Here is a 25799-nt window from a genome sequence, read left to right on the forward strand (position 1 = left end):
AGAGCCTTTATTTATGTATTTATTTATTTATCTATCATTTTTAGGGCCACCCCTGTGGCATATGAAAGTTCCAAGGCTAGGAGTCGAATCAGAGCTACAGCTGAGGCCTACACCACAGCCACGGCACTGCCAGATCTGGGCCACATCTGTGACCTATACCACAGCTTTCGGCAATGCTGGATCCTCAACCTATTGAGATTGAACCCGAATCCTCATGGATACTAATTGGATTCTTTTTTTCTTTCTTTCTTTTTTTTTTTTTTTTTTGTCTTTTTGCCTTTTCTTGGGCCGCTCCAGCGGCATATGGGGGTTCCCAGGCCAGGGGTCTAATCAGAGCTGTAGCCGCCGGCCTGCGCCAGAGCCACAGCAATGCAGGATCTGAGCCGCGTCTGCAACCTACACCACAGCTCACGGCAACGCCGGATCGTTAACCCACTGAGCAAGGGCAGGGGTCGAACCCGCAACCTCATGGTTCCTAGTCGGATTCGTTAACCACTGCACCACGATGGGAACTCCCTAGTTGGATTCTTAACCTGCTAAGCCACAGCGGGAACTCCCAGAGAGCCTTTATTTTTATGGTATGTTTAAGAAAGTTAAGGATTTGGTATTGTCACTGCTGTGGCTCAGATCACTGTTGTGCTGTGGGTTTGACCCCTGGCTTGCGAACTTGTGCATGCCACAGGTGTGGCCCCAAAATGCACAAAATATCTCTCACAGGGGAGAAAAAGCCAGAAAGAAATATTCCAAAATTGGTATAGGGATGACAGAACTATGGCTAATATTTTTTCTTCTTGTTTTCCAAATCTCATCTCTATAGGTAATTCAACTTTCAACTAGTTTGCTGCTAAAGAAACCACTCTTGGAGTTCCCCTCGTGGCACGGCAGAAACGAACCCAACTAGGAACCATGAGGTTGTGGGTTCGATCCCTGGCCTGGCTCAGCGGGTCAAGGATCTAGCGTTGCCGTAAGCTGTGGTGTAGGTTGCAGATGCGGCTTGGATCTGGCATTGCTGTGGCTGTGGCGTAGTCCAGCAGCTGTAGCTCCGATTGGACCCGTAGCCTGGGAGCCTCCATATGCCGCCTATATGGCCCTAATAAGACCAAAAAAAAAAGAAACCACTCTTCCCTATAGTTCTGGCTTCACTTCCCTGTCTCGTCTCTAACCCTTCTTTTCAGTAGTGGGACCCTACTCAGGGGTGCTTTTCTGGGCCACTGGTTAGGAGGACGGACTCATCAATCCCAATTCCATTCCAGATCCCAGCACCTTCATCCTCTTCCATGAATAGGTCATGGTAGGTGTTGCTTAATGCCTTCTTCTGTCTGAAATGTTTGAAATGGGAATCTCTTCTCCCATGTTCTAGGAGACGGTTTTTATTTTTTTTAATTTTATTTATTTATTTATATTTATTTATTTTTTCCATTTTTTTTGTTACTCAAATGAATTTATCACATCTGTATTTGTATAATGATCGTAACAATCTGATTTCACAGGATTTCCATCCCACAGCCCAGGTACATCCCCCCACCCCTCAAACTGTGGAGACCATAAGTTTTTCAATGTCTGTGAGTCAGCATCTGTTCTGCAAAGAAGTTCAGTCTATCCTTTTTTCAGATTCCACATGTCAGTGAAAGCATTTGATGTTGGTGTCTCATTGCATGGCTGACTTCACTTAGCATGATAGTTTCTAGGTCCATCCATGTTGCAAAAAATGCTGGTATTTCGTTCTTTTTAATGGCTGAGTAATATTCCATTGTATATATGTACCACATCTTCTGGATCCACTAGGAGACGGTTTTTAGGATTAAGCATGTAACTTATGACCTCACAATCTGAGGTCAACCTTGACAATTTGGCTCTGTGACAGACCCTGCTCACTGTCCCCAAGCATCCATTCTCTTTTCCCGCAGTAACAGAATTCTTGATCTGAAACTGGGCACAAAGCTCACAGAATACAGTCTAGTTGTCCAAGCCTCAACTTTTAGCAATAGGTGGTCATTTGTCTAGTCCTGAACAATAAGATGTAAGCAGCAGTATCATCTGGCAGCTGCAGAGAATTTTCCTTAAAAGGCAGATGTTTTTTACCCTTTGCCCCTTTGTCCTGCCTTTATCTTACGGACTGGAAAGTGTATATGATGGCTGGAGCTCTAGCTGCCATCTTGATCTGTGAGGCTAAGAGCCAGTGACACTGTAGGGATAACCGAGTGGTGGACAGGGAGGAGCTTTGTTGGGTGAGGACATTAAGGAGCAAAATCACCATACCAGCCCTAGATTACCCACCTCTGGACACTTACAGGAGAGAAAACATGTGCAGTTTATATTTCTTTTAATCTAACTAGTTTGGGAGTTCCCGTCGTGGCGCAGTGGTTAACGAATCCGACTAGGAACCATGAGGTTGCGGGTTCAGTCCCTGCCCTTGCTCAGTGGGTTAACGATCCGGCGTTGCCGTGAGCTGTGGTGTAGAGGTTGCAGACGAGGCTCGGATCCTGCGTTGCTGTGGCTCTGGTGTAGGCCTGCGGCTACAGCTCCGATTCAACCCCTGGCCTGGGAACCTCCATATGCCGCAGGAGCGGCCCAAGAAATAGCAACAACAACAACAAAAAAGACAAAAGAAAAAAAATATATAAAAAATCTAACTAGTTTGACTGATATATTGTCATTTGATTAAAATGTTTGGAATATTTATGCATGTTATTAAAATTTTTTAAAACTAAGTTGTTTTATTATTGTTGCATTTTAAGAGTTCTTTGTACATTGTTCCTTTGTCAAAGATTGGTTGATTATATTTGTATGTATCTCTTTCTGGGCTCTCTGTATTCCATTGATCTATTTGTCTATTGTTTCACCAATAGGACTGTAGCTCTGTATGAAGTCTTTTTTTTTGGTCTTTTTAGGGCCACACCAGTAGCATATGGAGGTTCCCAGGCTAGGGGTCCAATTGGAGGTGTAGTCACCAGCCTATGCCACAGCCACAGCAATGCGAGATCCAAGCTGCGTCTGTGACCTGCACCACAGTTCAGGGCAATGGCGGATCCTTAACCCACTGAGTGAGGCCAGGGATCGAAACTGCATCCTCATGTATGCTAGTTGGGTTAGTTAATCACTGAGCCTCAATGGGAACTCCAATATTGTAACTTTAAAGCATAAAATAATAATTACTTATTGTTAAAAATATCCAGTCTCTTTTAATATATATTTTATTTTTTTAATTTTTTTTGTCTTTTTTGTTGTTGTTGTTGTTGTTGTTGCTATTTCTTGGGCCGCTCCCACTGCGTATGGAGGTAACCAGGCTAGGGGTCGAATCGGAGCTGTAGCCACTGGCCTACGCCAGAGCCACAGCAACGCGGGATCCGAGCCGCGTCTGCAACCTACACCACAGCTCAGGGCAACGCCGGATCATTAACCCACTGAGCAAGGGCAGGGAACGAACCCGCAACCTCGTGGTTCCTAGTCGGATTCGTTAACCACTGCGCCACGATGGGAACTCCCTCTTTTAATATATATATAAACACAATGTGTTCATTTTGAACGTAAATGATGTAACTTTTTTTTTTTTTTTGGGGGTCTTTTTGCCATTTCTTGGGCCGCTCCTGCGGCATATGGAGATTCCCAGGCTAGGGGTTGAATCGGAGCTGTAGCAGCCGGCCTACACCAGAGCCACAGCAACGCAGGATCCGAGCCGAGTTTGCAACCTCTACACCACAGCTCACGGCAACGCCGGATCGTTAACCCAATGAGCAAGGCCAGGGATCGAACCCGAGACCTCATGGTTCCTAGTCGGATTCGTTAACCACTGTGCCATGACGGGAGCTCCCAATGATGTAACATTTTAACACTGTTCTCTGTCTTTTCATTTATGTGATCATGCCTATACCTTTATGTCTCTGTATGATATTAAAGTCAGTCCCATTTTTTCACTCTTTGAATGGTGATGCAAGAAACATCTTTTCTTCCTTATTTGGTAAGGACTTCCTGCCCCAGATGTAGGATTCCTATCCCCATCTTAGTCCCTCTGCTGGCATGGATCAGTCCTCTTCCAAGATGGAGCCTTATTTCAAGCCTCTTTATCTCTAATCTCGTCCTCTCTCTTTGATCACTCAGGCTGAAAACAATCTCTGTTCCCCCCTTCAAATAAGTTCCTTCTCTTTCAAGCTACTGTCTTATGTAAATTCTTGACGAATCTATACTCTTTCCATTCCACCTTTCCCATTAAATACATACTTCCCTGCTCTCAGGATTTCACCTCAGTCATTTTGATTCTGAACCCAAGTTTGCTGTGCTTGCTGCATGACAGGCCAATAAATTTGGAGGTGAGTTGTTGGGACGAGGAATAAAGACTTTAATTGGAAAGCTAGCAGACCCGAAAAGATGGCAGACTAGTGTCCCCAAAAACCATCTTTCCTCAGTCTGAATTCAGGGTCCTTTTATGTAGAAGAAGGGGAGAAGGACAACAGTCATTCACTAATTTTTACTTGCTTGGGGGAAGGGCTCACTACTTTGCTAACCAGTGGCTGAGCAGGACCACTAAATGTTGCTCACTAATGGTTGCTCTCTTGCAATTTTACTAAATCTATAAATCCTCAGGTCACATGAACCTTAGTTACCAAACCAGTGGTTCTTGGATTCTGTGGGGTGGTTATTTTCCTATTCTCCAGGGTGTTCCACTCTAGAAGTTCTATCATGGACTTCTCTAGCCAAGTCATCTTGTTATCTTTCTCCTTTGATCCCTAAATATGGATATTCCCAAAGGATCACTTTTTCATTTTCTCTCTTTATATATATATTTCTGACAACCTTATAGCTTCGCTGACTATTCTTATGCCAATAACAAGATGGATAGTCTAGCCCAGACACTTCAAGTTCAAATCTCCCCCTACAGCTTCCTGATAGACTTTTCCATTTGATTTTCTCTCTGGTGCCTCAAACCCAGTACACTCCAAACAACAGCAACAACACAACAGCAACAGCAACAACAACAAACCCTTAAAATCTCCATTCCAAATTTGCTCTTCTACCTGGGTCTTTAATTTTAGTCTTTTTTTTTTTTTTTTTGTCTTTTTTCTGGAGCCACTCCCTTGGCATATGGAGGTTCCCAGGCTAGGGATCGAATCGGAGCTATAGCCGCTGGTCTACACCACAGCCACAGCAACTCGGGATCTGAGCTGCGTCTGTGACCTACACCACAGCTCATGGCAACACCAAATCCTTAACCCACTGAGCAAGGCCAGGGATCGAACCCGCAACCTCATGGTTTCTAGTTGGATTCGTTAACCACTCAGCCATGATGGGAACTCTGTGGGTCTCTAATTTTAGATAAAACATCACACCAACATCGTATTTATCCTGGTTCACACTCTCCTATGTTTCTATATACAACTAATTTCCTTTTCTTTCTTTCCTTCTTTCTTTCTTTCACTGATTTATTGTTTATTTTTGGTGACACTCTAAGGCATGAGGAAGTACCCAGGCCAGGGATCACACCTGCGCCACAGCAGTGACCTGTAGGTTAAGGACAGTGCCAGGTCCTTAACCTGCTGAGCCACCAGGGAACTCCCCAGCTAGTTTTGAAATCATGTTAGCTCTGCATCTACAATGTCTTTTCCATCTATTCCCATCATTACACTTCTTATGCCTTTAATACTCCTGCACTGAACCATGATGAGAGCTTTCTCACTGATCTTACTCCCAGCCCCGCAATCGTATGAACGTTTCATACACAGCAACCCAGAGACTCTCTCTAAACATAGCTTCATCAATTTCCCTCCTTAAGACAAACATTCTGGATTCTCTAGTGCACACACAATAAGATTGTGGCTGGAGGCTGGGATGAAGGACAAGATGGGGGTGTAGAGATGCTGTTGGTGTAAGTCCTGGAGTCCAAAGGCCCAGAGAACCAGGAACTCCAAAGTCCAAGAGCAGAAAGGGAGTCCCAGCTCAAGAAGAAAGAGAACGCGCCCTTTCTCCTCCCTTTTTATTCGATTCAGACCCTCAGTGGATTGGATGATGCCCCCCACACTGGTGAGGGCAGATCTTCTTTACTTAGTCTACTGATTCAAATGCTAATTTCTTCTGGGAAATGTCCTCACAGACACACCCCAAAATGACATTTACTTGACCTCCAGGCATCCTTTAGCCCAGTCAAGTTGACACAGAAAACTAATCTCCACAGGGTTGTTTGTGACATGGGATTGTGACATACCTTAGATCTCCCTTTCTTTTTTTTTTTTTGTCTTTTCTTGGGCCGCTCCTTCGGCATATGGAGGTTCCCAGGCTAGGGGGTCTAATCGGAGCTGTAGCCGCTGGTCTACACCACAGCCACAGCAATTCGGGATACGAGCAGTGTCTGCGACCTACCCTACAGCTCACAGCAACACCAGATCCTTAACCCACTGAACAAGGCCAGGGGTCGAACCCGCAACCTCATAGTTCCTAGTCGGATTCATTAACCACTGAGCCATGATGGGACCTCCTATATCTCCCTTTCTTTCTTTCTTTCTTCCTTTCTCCCTTCTTTCCTTTCTTTCTTTCCTTCTTTCTTTCTTCTTTCCCCCCCTTCTTTAGCCACCCTATGGCCAATGAAGTTCCCAGGCTGGGGCAGTGGCAGGGCCACATCCTTCCTCCACTATGCTGGTCTGCTGGCCAGGGATCAAACAGGGTCCCAGCGCTCCAGAGACGCTGATGAGCTCCTTGTGCCACAGTGGGAATTCCTCCCTTTCTTTTTCTATTGCATTATAATTCACATTTCATAAGATGCATCCTTTTCAAGTGTAGAAGTTAGTGGTTTTTAGTATATTCACAATTGTGCCCTCCGCTCCACGATTTCATTTCAGAACGTTTTCATCTACCTTGAAAGAAATCCCATACTTGTTAGATGTCGTTTCTTAGTCCTCCCTGCCCCCCAGCCCCTGGATTACCACTTTCTTTTTCTACACATTTGTTTATGCTGGAAATTTCATATAAACAGGTCCTCCACTATGGGACCTTCTGACTTCTTTCACTTAGTGTAAAGTTTTCAAGGTTCGTGTGTGTTGTGGGATGTATCCGTACTTCACTTCATTTTATGGCTGAATAGTATTGCATTGTACGGATATGACACATTTGGTTTATTTATTCACCAACTGACTGATGGATATTTAGGTGGTCTCCCCTTTTGGCTCTCGTGAACAGTGCTGCTATGAGTATTCACGCATAGGTTTTTGTGTGGATATGTGTTTTCAGTTCTCTTGCGTATAGATATAAAAATGGATTGCAGTGTCAGAAAGTCAGAGTGGAATTGCTGGCAACTCTATGTTTACCTTTTTGAGGGCTGCCAAACCGTTTTTCAGAATGGCTGCATAACTTTACATTTCCACCAACAGTGTGTGAGCTTCCAGTTTCTCCACATCCTCTCCAATACTCGTAATTTTTAAAAATTATAAACATCCAAGTGGGAGTCAATTAGAATCTCATTGTGGTTCTGATTAATATCTCATTGTGGTTATTTCTCTGCTGACTAATGGTATTGAGCATCTTTTCATATGTGTGTGGTCCATTCGTATTTTGGCTTTGGAGAAACATCAGTTCACATCTTTTCCTGTTTTGAAATTGATTGTCTTTTTATTGCTGAGTCATGAGTATCTTTATATAGCCGGAATATGGGAGTTCCCATTGTGGCTCAGCGGGTTATGAATCTGACTAATTTCCACGAAGATGTGAGTTCAATTCCTGCCCTCATTCAGTGGTTGCCTTGAGCTTTGATATAGGCTGGGCTCAGTTCCTGCGTTGCTGTGGCTGTGGTGTAGGCTGGTAGCTGCACACCCCGTGCCTGAGAATTTCTATATGCCTCTGGCGTGGCCCTAAAAGGGAGAAGAAGAAAAAAAACTTGCAGTATATAGCCTGGATACTAGTCTCTTATTAGGTACAGGATTTGCAAAATTTGCCTCCCATTCTGTGGGTTGTCTTTTCACTTTTTGGATAGTGTCATTTCTAGCACAAATCTTCATATTTTGATAAAGTCCAATTGATCTATTTTTTCTTTTGTTGCTTATGCTTTTGGCATCAGATATAAGAAATCATTGTCTAATCCAAGTACATGAAGAGTTACACCTGTATTTTCTTATAAAGGTCATGGTTTTTAGCTCTTTAGGTCATTGATCAATTTGGGGTAATTTTTTTAACATGGTGTAAGCTATGAGTCCCATCTTATTCGTTTGCAAACGGATAGCCAGCACCATTTATTGAAAAGACTATTCTTTCCCCAACTGAACTGTCAGTCAACCTTGTTGAGAATCGGCTGACCATAAATGTAAGGGTTTATTTCAGGACTCTTAATTCTATCCCACTGATCTATCTGCCCATCTTTTTGCCAGTACCACCTTGTCTTGATTATTGCAGCTTTGTAGTAAGTTTTGAAATTGGGAAGTATGAGTATTGCAACTTTGTTGTTTTTTCTCAAGATTATTTTGGCTATCCTGAGTCCCTGACTTACATTTCTGCGACTTTTAGGATTACCTTGTCAGTTTTTGTAAAAAAGGGCAGCAAGGATTTTTATGGTGATTGCACTAAATATGAAGATCAATGTGCAGAATGTTGCCATCTTAACCTGACTCCCTTTTGCACACAATGATATCAGGGGCATTTCATGTCACTTGATTTGTTGTAGATTTTTTTTTTTCTTTTTTGGTTGCCCCGAGGCAGATGGAGTTCCCAGGCCAGGGATCAGATCTGACTTGTAGTTTCAACCTAAGCCTCAGCTGGGGCAATGGCTGATTCTTAACCCACTGTTCCAGGCTGGGGATTGAACCTGTGTCCCAGTGCTTCCAAGACGCTGCTGATCCCGTTGCGCCACAGTGGGAAAGCCTCATTGTAGATTTTGATACAGACATGGCTAAGTTTTATGCTGCTTTTATGAAAAATTATTGGATTGAAGGCTAAAGCTGCTTTCTCTTTATTTTTTGTCCTAGAAACAACAAAGTATCTTCTAAATGAAAGACATTTCTGGCTCTTGATTTTTTCTTTCTTTTTTTTTTTTTTGGCAGCATTAAAAATCTTTTCCTCTAGGGAACTATATTCAATATTTTGTAATATCCTATAAGGGAAAAGAATCTGAAAAAAAATAGATAATATATATACGTACAACCAAAATCACTCTGCTGTAACTGAAATCACTCTGAAACTGACAAAATATTGTAAATCAACTATACTTCAATAAAATTTTTTTTTATCATTGGTGATCTTTTTTTTGCTTTTTTTTATTGCTCACATGAATTTATCACATCTATAGTTGTATAATGATCATCACAGTCCAATTTCACAGGATTTCCACCCCACAGCCCACACACATCCCCCCACTCCCCAAACTGTCTCCTTCAGAAACCATAAGTTTTCAATGTCTGTGAGTCAGCATCTGTTCTGCAAAGAAGTTCAGTCTGTCCTTTTTTCAGATTCCACATGTCAGTGAGAGCATTTGATGTGGGTGTCTCATTGCATGGCTGACTTCACTTAGCATGAGAGTTTCTAGGTCCATCCATGTTGCTAAAAATGCTGGTATTTTGTTCCTTTAATATATGTATGTATAACCAAAATCACTCTGCTGTACACCTGAAACTGACACAACATTGTAAATCAACCAACTATGCTTCAATAAAAATTTTTGAAAGTGTCAAGAAAACACAGCATACCTATTTACATAATAAATCAATAGTTTCATTACCCCCCCAAATTTTTTTTTACTCCACAATCACCTAGATAATCTAATGCTAGTTTGTTGAGCTCTCTTAGGAAATATCACCATCTTGTGGAACTTTGAGGTTTTGTCACCCCAGAATTACCTGGCTTCTTGCCTCAAACCCACTTAGATAAAACAGTGGGGGAGTTCCCATCGTGGCTCAGTGGAAACGAATCTGGCTAGGATCCACAAGGCCGAAGGTTTGACCCCTGGCCTTACTCAGTGAGTTAGGGATCCAGCGTTGCCATCGTGAGCTGTGGCGTAGGTCGAAGACCCAGCTCGGATACACACACACATTCTCTTTTTTACATTATCTTCCATCATGGTCCATCCCAAGAAACTGGATACAGTTTCCTGTGCTATATAGCAGGGCCTCATTGCTTATCCCTTCTAAATGTAATAGTTTGCATCTACTAACCCTAAACTTCCAGTCCATCCCACCCTTTATTTAACCACTTTTTTCATAAGAAAAGAGACATGTTGGTTGGAGTTCTCTTGTGGCACAGAGGGTTAAGGATCTGGCGTTGTCAATGCAGTGGCTTGGGTTGCTGCTGTGGCACAAATTCCCTGAACTTCCACATGCTCTAGAAAGAGAGGAAGAGAGAGAGAAACATGTTAAAATAGATCAGTCTGTGGAATAATGAATACTTTACTTTTTTAGCTATAGTTTCCATCCAGTCCACCATGTGGGGATCTCTGCTAGGATCCTTATCACAAAAAGCCCCCCTTTTCACAGCTTAGCTCCCCCATATACCCAGATTGAGAGTAGTTTTGGGAAGGTCTGAAGTGTGTGGATCAAAGTATGGAATAAGGAAGGGAGGGGATCCTGGAAGTTGGGGATGGGGTTTCCAATCAAAAGAACCTGCGACCTCAGGACCAGGATTTGGATGGAAGGCATCAAGTGCTCTTCTAGCTCGTGTGCTCATCTTCCCCATCACTTGCGTCCATTCTTCACGAGTTTTTACTTTGCGGTTGGTGAACTTGGACAGGTTTTGATTGGCTCTTGATGTGGGCCAGTTGGACAGGTTTTGATTGGCCCTTGATGTGGGCCAGTTGACTGCAACCAATAGGAAAGAGGCATAAGAAATGTTTATTCTTTCCACTACAATCTACTCACCATCAGCATGCCCTCAGTAACCGCATTCTGATGGGAAGAAGTATAAAATGCCAAATACAAACAAGATGGCATACAGTCGCCACTCTGAAACATGATTCAAGTGTTTCCCTTGAGTGCAAGCAGTACTAGGATCAAAGTTTAAATTTTACTTCAGATGTCTTTATTCTACTTCTGTCTTCATAGCTTAGCTCAGATACCTCCTCCTCCAAGACATCCTGATCTGGATTCATTCCATCCTCCTTGGGGCTCCGGTAGCACTTATGCGGACCCCATTACAGCACCGCACCACCCAATAGTTACAGGGATTAGATTACCTCCTATGGAGTTCTAGGCAATAATAGCCTTGGGATCGAGAACATGGGATTTGAAGTTAGAGAGACCTAGGTTTCAGTCCTGAATTCCCGACTCTTCCTAGGGTTGGGATGATGGCAAGATAATTTTCTTTTCCGAATTTTGATCTCCTCATCTACTGGATATGGATAATAGCACTAACATGAGAGAGTTCAGGAGAGAAAAAGAGGTCAAGAAATGGTATTCATTCTCATTATTATGGAAGGCAGACCCTTGGTTTATTCACTTTTGCTTTCCAGTTGTGTCCAATTCAGCGCTTTATACCTAGGAAGAGCTCGATAAATATTTAATATTACTGAACAAAAAAGTTGAAAAAGCTAATGTAGTTTATGAACAGGGTGAGGGATGATAATTTCATCAAGTTGCCTCCCCAGGTGGTCTGGGGAATGAAACATAAATAATAGAATAAATGAAGAGATGATCGAGATGTAGAGCTTGTCTATCTTATTGTTATCTTTCAAAAAAAAATAGTGGGAAAACATGCATAACATGAATTTCCCATTTTAACCATTTTCATGAGTACACTTCAGTAGCGCTACTAATATACTCACATTGTTGTGCAACCATTGCCACTCAGGCTTGTTTTTCTGAAACACAGACATTTTTAGCTGATGCCTTGGATATGGAAATTACACTTTAATACATTTGTTAATAAAGTATCATTAATCTTTCTCTTTGTTTCACCCATAGAACCGCCTTCGGAGATAAATGTACTTCTTTCCAGAGCTCTGTGCATTTGAATTAGCTGAATTATGGTGTACTGACTTAAAGCCAAACATACTGGTTTAAATCTTGGCTCTCCCACTAGCTCACCACGTGACGGTGTACAAAATATTAAGCATTTTTGTGTCTTAATTTTCATGTTTTAAAAGAGGGGTCATAGTCATACTATTTATTTTATTTTATTGGTAGTTAAGCATTTACTGGGTATCCATTATATACTATACTTCAAACTTTTGAAGTTTACCAAGAAGCAAAACAAACATTTCTAACCCTCAAAGACAACCTCATTGTGGAAGTAATATGAGTGTATAATTCAACTTATGGCAAATTCCAAAGCAACATTCTGACCCACAGAATGAATTTACTTAAATTTAGACAAGTTTGGGAATATTCATTCTACCCTTCCCACAATTACAGAAGAAAAGGCATTTCATATTACATCTTGACAAAAGGAAAGAAAGAAGTGTTGTGGTTTTTTTTTGGTCTTTTTGCCTTTTCTAGGGCTGCTTCTGCTGCATATGGAGGTTCCCAGGCTAGGGGTCTAATCGAAGCTGTAGCCGCCGGCCTACACCACAGCCACAGCAACGCGGGATCCAAGCCGCGTCTGCAACCTACACCACAGCTCACCGCAACGCCAGATCGTTAACCCAATGAGCAAGGCCAGGGATCGAACCCGAGACCTCATGGTTCCTAGTCGGATTCGTTAACCACTGTGCCATGACGGGAGCTCCCAATGATGTAACATTTTAACACTGTTCTCTGTCTTTTCATTTATGTGATCATGCCTATACCTTTATGTCTCTGTATGATATTAAAGTCAGTCCCATTTTTTCACTCTTTGAATGGTGATGCAAGAAACATCTTTTCTTCCTTATTTGGTAAGGACTTCCTGCCCCAGATGTAGGATTCCTATCCCCATCTTAGTCCCTCTGCTGGCATGGATCAGTCCTCTTCCAAGATGGAGCCTTATTTCAAGCCTCTTTATCTCTAATCTCGTCCTCTCTCTTTGATCACTCAGGCTGAAAACAATCTCTGTTCCCCCCTTCAAATAAGTTCCTTCTCTTTCAAGCTACTGTCTTATGTAAATTCTTGACGAATCTATACTCTTTCCATTCCACCTTTCCCATTAAATACATACTTCCCTGCTCTCAGGATTTCACCTCAGTCATTTTGATTCTGAACCCAAGTTTGCTGTGCTTGCTGCATGACAGGCCAATAAATTTGGAGGTGAGTTGTTGGGACGAGGAATAAAGACTTTAATTGGAAAGCTAGCAGACCCGAAAAGATGGCAGACTAGTGTCCCCAAAAACCATCTTTCCTCAGTCTGAATTCAGGGTCCTTTTATGTAGAAGAAGGGGAGAAGGACAACAGTCATTCACTAATTTTTACTTGCTTGGGGGAAGGGCTCACTACTTTGCTAACCAGTGGCTGAGCAGGACCACTAAATGTTGCTCACTAATGGTTGCTCTCTTGCAATTTTACTAAATCTATAAATCCTCAGGTCACATGAACCTTAGTTACCAAACCAGTGGTTCTTGGATTCTGTGGGGTGGTTATTTTCCTATTCTCCAGGGTGTTCCACTCTAGAAGTTCTATCATGGACTTCTCTAGCCAAGTCATCTTGTTATCTTTCTCCTTTGATCCCTAAATATGGATATTCCCAAAGGATCACTTTTTCATTTTCTCTCTTTATATATATATTTCTGACAACCTTATAGCTTCGCTGACTATTCTTATGCCAATAACAAGATGGATAGTCTAGCCCAGACACTTCAAGTTCAAATCTCCCCCTACAGCTTCCTGATAGACTTTTCCATTTGATTTTCTCTCTGGTGCCTCAAACCCAGTACACTCCAAACAACAGCAACAACACAACAGCAACAGCAACAACAACAAACCCTTAAAATCTCCATTCCAAATTTGCTCTTCTACCTGGGTCTTTAATTTTAGTCTTTTTTTTTTTTTTTTTGTCTTTTTTCTGGAGCCACTCCCTTGGCATATGGAGGTTCCCAGGCTAGGGATCGAATCGGAGCTATAGCCGCTGGTCTACACCACAGCCACAGCAACTCGGGATCTGAGCTGCGTCTGTGACCTACACCACAGCTCATGGCAACACCAAATCCTTAACCCACTGAGCAAGGCCAGGGATCGAACCCGCAACCTCATGGTTTCTAGTTGGATTCGTTAACCACTCAGCCATGATGGGAACTCTGTGGGTCTCTAATTTTAGATAAAACATCACACCAACATCGTATTTATCCTGGTTCACACTCTCCTATGTTTCTATATACAACTAATTTCCTTTTCTTTCTTTCCTTCTTTCTTTCTTTCACTGATTTATTGTTTATTTTTGGTGACACTCTAAGGCATGAGGAAGTACCCAGGCCAGGGATCACACCTGCGCCACAGCAGTGACCTGTAGGTTAAGGACAGTGCCAGGTCCTTAACCTGCTGAGCCACCAGGGAACTCCCCAGCTAGTTTTGAAATCATGTTAGCTCTGCATCTACAATGTCTTTTCCATCTATTCCCATCATTACACTTCTTATGCCTTTAATACTCCTGCACTGAACCATGATGAGAGCTTTCTCACTGATCTTACTCCCAGCCCCGCAATCGTATGAACGTTTCATACACAGCAACCCAGAGACTCTCTCTAAACATAGCTTCATCAATTTCCCTCCTTAAGACAAACATTCTGGATTCTCTAGTGCACACACAATAAGATTGTGGCTGGAGGCTGGGATGAAGGACAAGATGGGGGTGTAGAGATGCTGTTGGTGTAAGTCCTGGAGTCCAAAGGCCCAGAGAACCAGGAACTCCAAAGTCCAAGAGCAGAAAGGGAGTCCCAGCTCAAGAAGAAAGAGAACGCGCCCTTTCTCCTCCCTTTTTATTCGATTCAGACCCTCAGTGGATTGGATGATGCCCCCCACACTGGTGAGGGCAGATCTTCTTTACTTAGTCTACTGATTCAAATGCTAATTTCTTCTGGGAAATGTCCTCACAGACACACCCCAAAATGACATTTACTTGACCTCCAGGCATCCTTTAGCCCAGTCAAGTTGACACAGAAAACTAATCTCCACAGGGTTGTTTGTGACATGGGATTGTGACATACCTTAGATCTCCCTTTCTTTTTTTTTTTTTGTCTTTTCTTGGGCCGCTCCTTCGGCATATGGAGGTTCCCAGGCTAGGGGGTCTAATCGGAGCTGTAGCCGCTGGTCTACACCACAGCCACAGCAATTCGGGATACGAGCAGTGTCTGCGACCTACCCTACAGCTCACAGCAACACCAGATCCTTAACCCACTGAACAAGGCCAGGGGTCGAACCCGCAACCTCATAGTTCCTAGTCGGATTCATTAACCACTGAGCCATGATGGGACCTCCTATATCTCCCTTTCTTTCTTTCTTTCTTCCTTTCTCCCTTCTTTCCTTTCTTTCTTTCCTTCTTTCTTTCTTCTTTCCCCCCCTTCTTTAGCCACCCTATGGCCAATGAAGTTCCCAGGCTGGGGCAGTGGCAGGGCCACATCCTTCCTCCACTATGCTGGTCTGCTGGCCAGGGATCAAACAGGGTCCCAGCGCTCCAGAGACGCTGATGAGCTCCTTGTGCCACAGTGGGAATTCCTCCCTTTCTTTTTCTATTGCATTATAATTCACATTTCATAAGATGCATCCTTTTCAAGTGTAGAAGTTAGTGGTTTTTAGTATATTCACAATTGTGCCCTCCGCTCCACGATTTCATTTCAGAACGTTTTCATCTACCTTGAAAGAAATCCCATACTTGTTAGATGTCGTTTCTTAGTCCTCCCTGCCCCCCAGCCCCTGGATTACCACTTTCTTTTTCTACACATTTGTTTATGCTGGAAATTTCATATAAACAGGTCCTCCACTATGGGACCTTCTGACTTCTTTCACTTAGTGTAAAGTTTTCAAGGTTCGTGTGTGTTGTGGGATGTATCCGTACTTCACTTCATTTTATGGCTGAATAGTATTGCATTGTACGGATATGACACATTTGGTTTATTTATTCACCAACTGACTGATGGATATTTAGGTGGTCTCCCCTTTTGGCTCTCGTGAACAGTGCTGCTATGAGTATTCACGCATAGGTTTTTGTGTGGATATGTGTTTTCAGTTCTCTTGCGTATAGATATAAAAATGGATTGCAGTGTCAGAAAGTCAGAGTGGAATTGCTGGCAACTCTATGTTTACCTTTTTGAGGGCTGCCAAACCGTTTTTCAGAATGGCTGCATAACTTTACATTTCCACCAACAGTGTGTGAGCTTCCAGTTTCTCCACATCCTCTCCAATACTCGTAATTTTTAAAAATTATAAACATCCAAGTGGGAGTCAATTAGAATCTCATTGTGGTTCTGATTAATATCTCATTGTGGTTATTTCTCTGCTGACTAATGGTATTGAGCATCTTTTCATATGTGTGTGGTCCATTCGTATTTTGGCTTTGGAGAAACATCAGTTCACATCTTTTCCTGTTTTGAAATTGATTGTCTTTTTATTGCTGAGTCATGAGTATCTTTATATAGCCGGAATATGGGAGTTCCCATTGTGGCTCAGCGGGTTATGAATCTGACTAATTTCCACGAAGATGTGAGTTCAATTCCTGCCCTCATTCAGTGGTTGCCTTGAGCTTTGATATAGGCTGGGCTCAGTTCCTGCGTTGCTGTGGCTGTGGTGTAGGCTGGTAGCTGCACACCCCGTGCCTGAGAATTTCTATATGCCTCTGGCGTGGCCCTAAAAGGGAGAAGAAGAAAAAAAACTTGCAGTATATAGCCTGGATACTAGTCTCTTATTAGGTACAGGATTTGCAAAATTTGCCTCCCATTCTGTGGGTTGTCTTTTCACTTTTTGGATAGTGTCATTTCTAGCACAAATCTTCATATTTTGATAAAGTCCAATTGATCTATTTTTTCTTTTGTTGCTTATGCTTTTGGCATCAGATATAAGAAATCATTGTCTAATCCAAGTACATGAAGAGTTACACCTGTATTTTCTTATAAAGGTCATGGTTTTTAGCTCTTTAGGTCATTGATCAATTTGGGGTAATTTTTTTAACATGGTGTAAGCTATGAGTCCCATCTTATTCGTTTGCAAACGGATAGCCAGCACCATTTATTGAAAAGACTATTCTTTCCCCAACTGAACTGTCAGTCAACCTTGTTGAGAATCGGCTGACCATAAATGTAAGGGTTTATTTCAGGACTCTTAATTCTATCCCACTGATCTATCTGCCCATCTTTTTGCCAGTACCACCTTGTCTTGATTATTGCAGCTTTGTAGTAAGTTTTGAAATTGGGAAGTATGAGTATTGCAACTTTGTTGTTTTTTCTCAAGATTATTTTGGCTATCCTGAGTCCCTGACTTACATTTCTGCGACTTTTAGGATTACCTTGTCAGTTTTTGTAAAAAAGGGCAGCAAGGATTTTTATGGTGATTGCACTAAATATGAAGATCAATGTGCAGAATGTTGCCATCTTAACCTGACTCCCTTTTGCACACAATGATATCAGGGGCATTTCATGTCACTTGATTTGTTGTAGATTTTTTTTTTTCTTTTTTGGTTGCCCCGAGGCAGATGGAGTTCCCAGGCCAGGGATCAGATCTGACTTGTAGTTTCAACCTAAGCCTCAGCTGGGGCAATGGCTGATTCTTAACCCACTGTTCCAGGCTGGGGATTGAACCTGTGTCCCAGTGCTTCCAAGACGCTGCTGATCCCGTTGCGCCACAGTGGGAAAGCCTCATTGTAGATTTTGATACAGACATGGCTAAGTTTTATGCTGCTTTTATGAAAAATTATTGGATTGAAGGCTAAAGCTGCTTTCTCTTTATTTTTTGTCCTAGAAACAACAAAGTATCTTCTAAATGAAAGACATTTCTGGCTCTTGATTTTTTCTTTCTTTTTTTTTTTTTTGGCAGCATTAAAAATCTTTTCCTCTAGGGAACTATATTCAATATTTTGTAATATCCTATAAGGGAAAAGAATCTGAAAAAAAATAGATAATATATATACGTACAACCAAAATCACTCTGCTGTAACTGAAATCACTCTGAAACTGACAAAATATTGTAAATCAACTATACTTCAATAAAATTTTTTTTTATCATTGGTGATCTTTTTTTTGCTTTTTTTTATTGCTCACATGAATTTATCACATCTATAGTTGTATAATGATCATCACAGTCCAATTTCACAGGATTTCCACCCCACAGCCCACACACATCCCCCCACTCCCCAAACTGTCTCCTTCAGAAACCATAAGTTTTCAATGTCTGTGAGTCAGCATCTGTTCTGCAAAGAAGTTCAGTCTGTCCTTTTTTCAGATTCCACATGTCAGTGAGAGCATTTGATGTGGGTGTCTCATTGCATGGCTGACTTCACTTAGCATGAGAGTTTCTAGGTCCATCCATGTTGCTAAAAATGCTGGTATTTTGTTCCTTTAATATATGTATGTATAACCAAAATCACTCTGCTGTACACCTGAAACTGACACAACATTGTAAATCAACCAACTATGCTTCAATAAAAATTTTTGAAAGTGTCAAGAAAACACAGCATACCTATTTACATAATAAATCAATAGTTTCATTACCCCCCCAAATTTTTTTTTACTCCACAATCACCTAGATAATCTAATGCTAGTTTGTTGAGCTCTCTTAGGAAATATCACCATCTTGTGGAACTTTGAGGTTTTGTTACCCCAGAATTACCTGGCTTCTTGCCTCAAACCCACTTAGATAAAACAGTGGGGGAGTTCCCATCGTGGCTCAGTGGAAACGAATCTGGCTAGGATCCACAAGGCCGAAGGTTTGACCCCTGGCCTTACTCAGTGAGTTAGGGATCCAGCGTTGCCATCGTGAGCTGTGGCGTAGGTCGAAGACCCAGCTCGGATACACACACACATTCTCTTTTTTACATTATCTTCCATCATGGTCCATCCCAAGAAACTGGATACAGTTTCCTGTGCTATATAGCAGGGCCTCATTGCTTATCCCTTCTAAATGTAATAGTTTGCATCTACTAACCCTAAACTTCCAGTCCATCCCACCCTTTATTTAACCACTTTTTTCATAAGAAAAGAGACATGTTGGTTGGAGTTCTCTTGTGGCACAGAGGGTTAAGGATCTGGCGTTGTCAATGCAGTGGCTTGGGTTGCTGCTGTGGCACAAATTCCCTGAACTTCCACATGCTCTAGAAAGAGAGGAAGAGAGAGAGAAACATGTTAAAATAGATCAGTCTGTGGAATAATGAATACTTTACTTTTTTAGCTATAGTTTCCATCCAGTCCACCATGTGGGGATCTCTGCTAGGATCCTTATCACAAAAAGCCCCCCTTTTCACAGCTTAGCTCCCCCATATACCCAGATTGAGAGTAGTTTTGGGAAGGTCTGAAGTGTGTGGATCAAAGTATGGAATAAGGAAGGGAGGGGATCCTGGAAGTTGGGGATGGGGTTTCCAATCAAAAGAACCTGCGACCTCAGGACCAGGATTTGGATGGAAGGCATCAAGTGCTCTTCTAGCTCGTGTGCTCATCTTCCCCATCACTTGCGTCCATTCTTCACGAGTTTTTACTTTGCGGTTGGTGAACTTGGACAGGTTTTGATTGGCTCTTGATGTGGGCCAGTTGGACAGGTTTTGATTGGCCCTTGATGTGGGCCAGTTGACTGCAACCAATAGGAAAGAGGCATAAGAAATGTTTATTCTTTCCACTACAATCTACTCACCATCAGCATGCCCTCAGTAACCGCATTCTGATGGGAAGAAGTATAAAATGCCAAATACAAACAAGATGGCATACAGTCGCCACTCTGAAACATGATTCAAGTGTTTCCCTTGAGTGCAAGCAGTACTAGGATCAAAGTTTAAATTTTACTTCAGATGTCTTTATTCTACTTCTGTCTTCATAGCTTAGCTCAGATACCTCCTCCTCCAAGACATCCTGATCTGGATTCATTCCATCCTCCTTGGGGCTCCGGTAGCACTTATGCGGACCCCATTACAGCACCGCACCACCCAATAGTTACAGGGATTAGATTACCTCCTATGGAGTTCTAGGCAATAATAGCCTTGGGATCGAGAACATGGGATTTGAAGTTAGAGAGACCTAGGTTTCAGTCCTGAATTCCCGACTCTTCCTAGGGTTGGGATGATGGCAAGATAATTTTCTTTTCCGAATTTTGATCTCCTCATCTACTGGATATGGATAATAGCACTAACATGAGAGAGTTCAGGAGAGAAAAAGAGGTCAAGAAATGGTATTCATTCTCATTATTATGGAAGGCAGACCCTTGGTTTATTCACTTTTGCTTTCCAGTTGTGTCCAATTCAGCGCTTTATACCTAGGAAGAGCTCGATAAATATTTAATATTACTGAACAAAAAAGTTGAAAAAGCTAATGTAGTTTATGAACAGGGTGAGGGATGATAATTTCATCAAGTTGCCTCCCCAGGTGGTCTGGGGAATGAAACATAAATAATAGAATAAATGAAGAGATGATCGAGATGTAGAGCTTGTCTATCTTATTGTTATCTTTCAAAAAAAAATAGTGGGAAAACATGCATAACATGAATTTCCCATTTTAACCATTTTCATGAGTACACTTCAGTAGCGCTACTAATATACTCACATTGTTGTGCAACCATTGCCACTCAGGCTTGTTTTTCTGAAACACAGACATTTTTAGCTGATGCCTTGGATATGGAAATTACACTTTAATACATTTGTTAATAAAGTATCATTAATCTTTCTCTTTGTTTCACCCATAGAACCGCCTTCGGAGATAAATGTACTTCTTTCCAGAGCTCTGTGCATTTGAATTAGCTGAATTATGGTGTACTGACTTAAAGCCAAACATACTGGTTTAAATCTTGGCTCTCCCACTAGCTCACCACGTGACGGTGTACAAAATATTAAGCATTTTTGTGTCTTAATTTTCATGTTTTAAAAGAGGGGTCATAGTCATACTATTTATTTTATTTTATTGGTAGTTAAGCATTTACTGGGTATCCATTATATACTATACTTCAAACTTTTGAAGTTTACCAAGAAGCAAAACAAACATTTCTAACCCTCAAAGACAACCTCATTGTGGAAGTAATATGAGTGTATAATTCAACTTATGGCAAATTCCAAAGCAACATTCTGACCCACAGAATGAATTTACTTAAATTTAGACAAGTTTGGGAATATTCATTCTACCCTTCCCACAATTACAGAAGAAAAGGCATTTCATATTACATCTTGACAAAAGGAAAGAAAGAAGTGTTGTGGTTTTTTTTTGGTCTTTTTGCCTTTTCTAGGGCTGCTTCTGCTGCATATGGAGGTTCCCAGGCTAGGGGTCTAATCGAAGCTGTAGCCGCCGGCCTACACCACAGCCACAGCAACGCCAGATCTGAGCCGCATCTGCGACCTACACCACAGCTCATGGTAATGCCGGATCCTTAACCCACTGAGCAAGGCCAGGGATTGAACCCGCAACTTCATGGTTCCTAGTCGGATTCGTTAACCACTGAGCCACGACGGGAACTTCCAAGAAATGATTATTTTTAAATAGTATTTATTTTAGAGGGTTGTTGGGATGATTTAAATGAGTCAATATTACCTGGCATATGGTAGTTGGGATACAAGTGTTAGGTGTTGCTTTTATTATATAGTTTATTTATTTATTGGCTTTTTAGGGCCGCACCTGCGGCATATGGAGGTTCCCAGGCTAGGGGTCCAATTGGAGCTACAGCACCGGCCTATCCCGCTGCCACAGCAGCACCAGACCTGAGCCACTTCTGTGACGTACACCATAGCTCATGGCAACGCTGGATCGTTTAACCCACTAATAGAGGCCAGGGATCAAACTTGCCTCCTCATGGACTAGTCAGGCTCGTTACCACTAAGCCACAATGGGAACTTCCATATAGTGTCTTGTTATTCAATGTAAAATCTTTTTCTGCCGGGTTGAATGTGCGAGGAGGGCAGAGCCTTCACCAGTTTCGTCTACTGGTAACTGAGTTCCTTGCAAATACTTCCCAATGGGCTTTTAGGTCTAGTTCCCCTCCTTTTTATTTTTGCCTTATTCTTTTTTTTTTTTTTTTTTTTGCCTTAAATTTGTTTGTTTATTCGCACGTAGACTTATTTGAGAAAGGGTTAAGATGGCTGACTACTGTTTCATGAGCTTTTTGAGTTTCATTTTAAAGGTTAGTTTGGGGAGTTCCCGTCCTGGAAATGCACCTCCGATTCCTCCTGGAATGTGCACTTCCTCCATTTCCTCCTGCAACGTGCATTTCCTCCTGCAACGTGCATTTCCTCCTGGAACGTGCATTTCCTCCGATTCATCTGTTGGTCTTGCATCTGCCTCTAGGAGGCGCCGTTTGTCAGCATTATCCTAACCCCACGAAAGGGGAGGAGGCAAGAAGAGTGATTGAAAGATGATGTCAGCAGGAGCTAAGTATAAGTTACCGAAACTCAGAGACAGTTTCACTTGCCTGGGCTGCACCAAGTTGAGTTCCCTTCCTGAACAAATGGGAGCTTCCTTGGAACGTGGAGGACGCAGAGGATTATAATTGTTTTCAAGGTGTGTTTCCAGGAAATTTCCCTGAGAACTTTAACCTCCAGAAGATCAGTGGAATTTGATCTGAAGGTATGTAATTAATACCTTTTTCTTGCTGGGGTCTTAAACTCCAGGCTTTGCCCTCGCTATGTGTCTCGGAAACTTGGAAAAACTCACGCTTGCCAGCAACGGCACTGTTCTGTCTGGATTTATTAGCCAACCCAGGAAAAAAGAAAGTTTAAAAATCCCCAGGAAGGCTCCAACATAGCCCTTTTCTGGTAGAAATATGCTAGTCTATAAATGGAGACAAAGTCGGGTAGACTCACCAAAGCTAAAGATCAGAATCTTTAGGAAACTGCGAGACAAATGTACCATGTTAGATTAAGATGTCTCGTAGAATAAGATGTCTCCAAGAATCCAGTCATTTGGTTTCTAGTATGACAGAGCTATTAGCAAGGAAGACCCCATGGATGATCACATTAAAAATGACATGGGGGGGGTTCTTTTTCTAACAATTAAAGTAATAGCGAAATAATTGCGTAAAATTTGAGAAAACAGACAGGAGCCCAGAAGAAAATTTATATTATCTGTAATTATACCACCTTCATATAACCACTCTTTGTTATTGATGTTTGGGGGGGGGGTGTTTGTTTTTTGGGTTTTTTTTTTTTTTCCTTTTTTCTTTTTAGGGCCGCACCCACAGCATATGGAGGTTCTCAGGCTCGGGATGGAATCGGAGCTGTAGCTGTCAGCCTACACCACAGCTGAAGCAACACAGGATCTAAGCCGCTTCTGTGACCTACACCATAGCTCACGGCAATGCCAGATCCTTAACCCACTGATCGAGACCAGGGATTGAACCCAAGTCCTCATGGATATGAGTTAGATTCGTTTCCGCTGCACCACAGTGGGAACTCCTGTTTTTTGTCTTTGCTATGTTCTCCTTCCTTTAGAGAGTAATTTCTTATTTCTAAACAGCCTAGTCTTGTACAGAGAACATACACTTCACGTCCTCAAAAAATGAGTAATTACACTGAAATTTTCTTTTTTTTTTTTTTTTTTTTTTTTGCAATTTATCGTTCCTCTGATTAGAATGAAATTTCATGTAGAAAGACCATAAGTTTATGAACCGGTCAGGCGGGTTAGTTTGTGACTTCCTGCCTAGTCTGTTGTCTGAAACCACTCACTCTTTCTAGGGTCTAGGATTCTAGCTTTTCTTTCTGTGAAATCAGTAAAGCCTTGCCCTGTTATGGTGGTAATGTTATCCTGTTGGCCTTGGGTTGGTAGACATTTCTGGAAGTAAACCCCTCCAGATTACTTTGTTTCTCAAACGTAACACTGCTCTTTCTGCAGGTGGGTGGGAATGAATTAAGAGCTCCCTTTCTTGTGACTACTTTCCACTCAGGACATTTTGATTTGGGAGAACTCAGGGTCACTTGAGTTCCAGTAAAAGCTCTCTTTCAGACCACCTACAGGCCAGGGTTGGGGTCACGTTTTCTGGACTAGAGGTTTTTGAAATGACCTCGCAGTGATTTTCATTTTTCAGCACTTCTAGAAAAGTCTAAGGCCTGGAACAGAGGCGACCAGGACGGAGGAAGGGCCTGGGACGTTGGGGTGCCCCGTCTCCTTAGTCTCTAACCCACGGCCCCCACCTGCTGTCTCAGGCCGGCCATGACAGCGCAAGGCCAAAGTCTGAGTTCAGATGATTACTGTCAAATGGACTTTCGAGGGAAGCTTCTGATTATAGATTCGAACCTCGGAGATCAAGATGTGGAGCGCTTGAAGTTTCTCTGCCGAGACCACATCTCCTCCAGGAGCCTGGAGAGGTCCAACTCGGCCGTGGATATTTTTGATCAGCTGATGACAGAGGAGCTGCTGAGTGAAGAAGACACTTTCTTCCTAGCGGAGCTTCTGTACACCATCAAGCAGAATTCCCTGCTAAGGCACCTCCACTACACCAAGGAGCAGGTGGCATGCTTGCTGCCCACCCGCCGGAAGGTCTCCCTGTTCAGGTGATCAACACTGCTGGGCCGCTGGGCTTTTAAAAGGAGGCTGTGGGAGTTCCCATCATGGTGCAGCGGAAACAAATCCGACTAGGAACCATGAGGTTGCGGGTTCGATCCCTGGCCTCTCTCAGTGGGTTAAGGATCCAGCGTCGCCACAGTCACAGATGCGGCTCGGATCTGGTGTTTCTGTGGCTGTGGTGTAGGCTGCCAGCTACAGCTCCAATTTGATCCCTAGCCTGGGAGACCTAACATATGCAGTAGGTATGGCCCTAAAAAAAAAAAAAAAAAAAAGGAATTAATTTTTAAGATTTCTTTTTCCTTATCTACTTCCTTGGATGGTGGATTCTAGCTCAGGAGCTAATGAGAAGGGAGGCCAGGAGGTTAGCAAAGCTTTAAAACCCTTTGGGCCTGGGGATGCCTTCCTTTTGTTTTACTTCTCACTGAGGGGGAAGCATCCCCCCTTCCCCCCCCACCCCCGTCCCGGCAGGCAGGCCCATCCCTTCCTCTGCGGCAGCCTGCAGGCTCTCAGGCTATCCTTCCTCCTGTGAGTCACTTTTCTATTTGCCTCTCCCCAGCCATCTGAGAAGAGAGCAATGCATACTTGGAGCCAAAGTAGCCAAATAAAAAAGGAGCTGTGTCTGTAGGGTAGGGAGGGACGTCCTTTATGCCCTGTCCAGTTACATTTTGGGGTGAAACCCAGAGAGGTAAAATAGAGACATCAGACCTCAGACAACACTGTTTTAAATTGTCCGCTGACATAGTATCTGCATCAGACAACCTCACAAGGAGGGGCCTTGGAAGTGTTATTTTTTGGGCCTGGAATCCTTCAGGCCTTAATGCTCAAACTGGCTCCTAGAACCTGAGCTACCCCCGGGTCAGGGAGGGAATTCCGGAGATCATTATTTCTACCTTCTGGTTAAACAGCGGTGGAATGGCCTCTGGCATGCAGGGGTGTTGGTATGTGAATGAAAATTTTTTTTTTTTTTTTTGTCTCTTTGCCATTTCTTGGGCCGCTCCCATGGCATATGGAGGTTCCCAGGCTAGGGGTTGAATTGGAGCTGCACCCACCGGCCTACACCAGAGCCACAGCAACGCGGGATCCGAGCCGCGTCTGCGACCTACACCACAGCTCACGGCAACGCCAGATCCTTAACCCACTGAGCGAGGCCAGGGATTGAACCTGCGTCTTCATGGTTCCTAGTCGGATTCGTTAACCACTGCGCCACGAAGGGAACTCCATGAATGAAATTTATAGTTTTCCTGGTTGTTGGTTATATGACTCTCTAGGAATTGGGGTAGTTATTTTCTTTTTCAGGAGTGGCGTATATAATCACTGGCTTCGA

General features: G+C 42.7%; 1 protein-coding gene and 1 long non-coding RNA gene across 14 annotated transcripts in view; one reads left to right on the top strand and one right to left on the bottom strand.

The window, feature by feature from the left end:
* Positions 1-25799, bottom strand: part of LOC146396078 (uncharacterized) — a 1511729-nt gene that overhangs the window by 925633 nt on the left and 560297 nt on the right. The gene's annotated exons all lie outside the window — the stretch shown is intronic.
* CASP10 (caspase 10) overlaps positions 22380-25799 on the top strand; it is a 37835-nt gene continuing 34415 nt past the window's right edge. For 9 of the 13 annotated variants that reach the window (XR_014828700.1, XR_014828701.1, XR_014828707.1 and 6 more), the window contains exons 1-2: positions 22380-22540; positions 23997-24462. Coding sequence is in view for 2 of the 13 variants with exons in the window: in NM_001161640.2 (NP_001155112.2) it covers positions 24122-24462 (341 nt within the window). In the remaining 11 variants the exon portion in view is untranslated. The remainder of the gene's footprint in view (positions 22541-23996; positions 24463-25799) is intronic. The other 4 variants (XR_014828703.1, XR_014828706.1, XM_084997992.1 and 1 more) reach the window with 1 other exon arrangement.

Source organism: Sus scrofa, chromosome 15, assembly GCF_054392235.1.
Source record: "Sus scrofa isolate SSC_HxYL_T2T_F1_AM1 chromosome 15, Sscrofa_HxYL_maternal_Yorkshire_Landrace_v2.0, whole genome shotgun sequence".
Classification (NCBI taxonomy): domain Eukaryota; kingdom Metazoa; phylum Chordata; class Mammalia; order Artiodactyla; family Suidae; genus Sus; species Sus scrofa.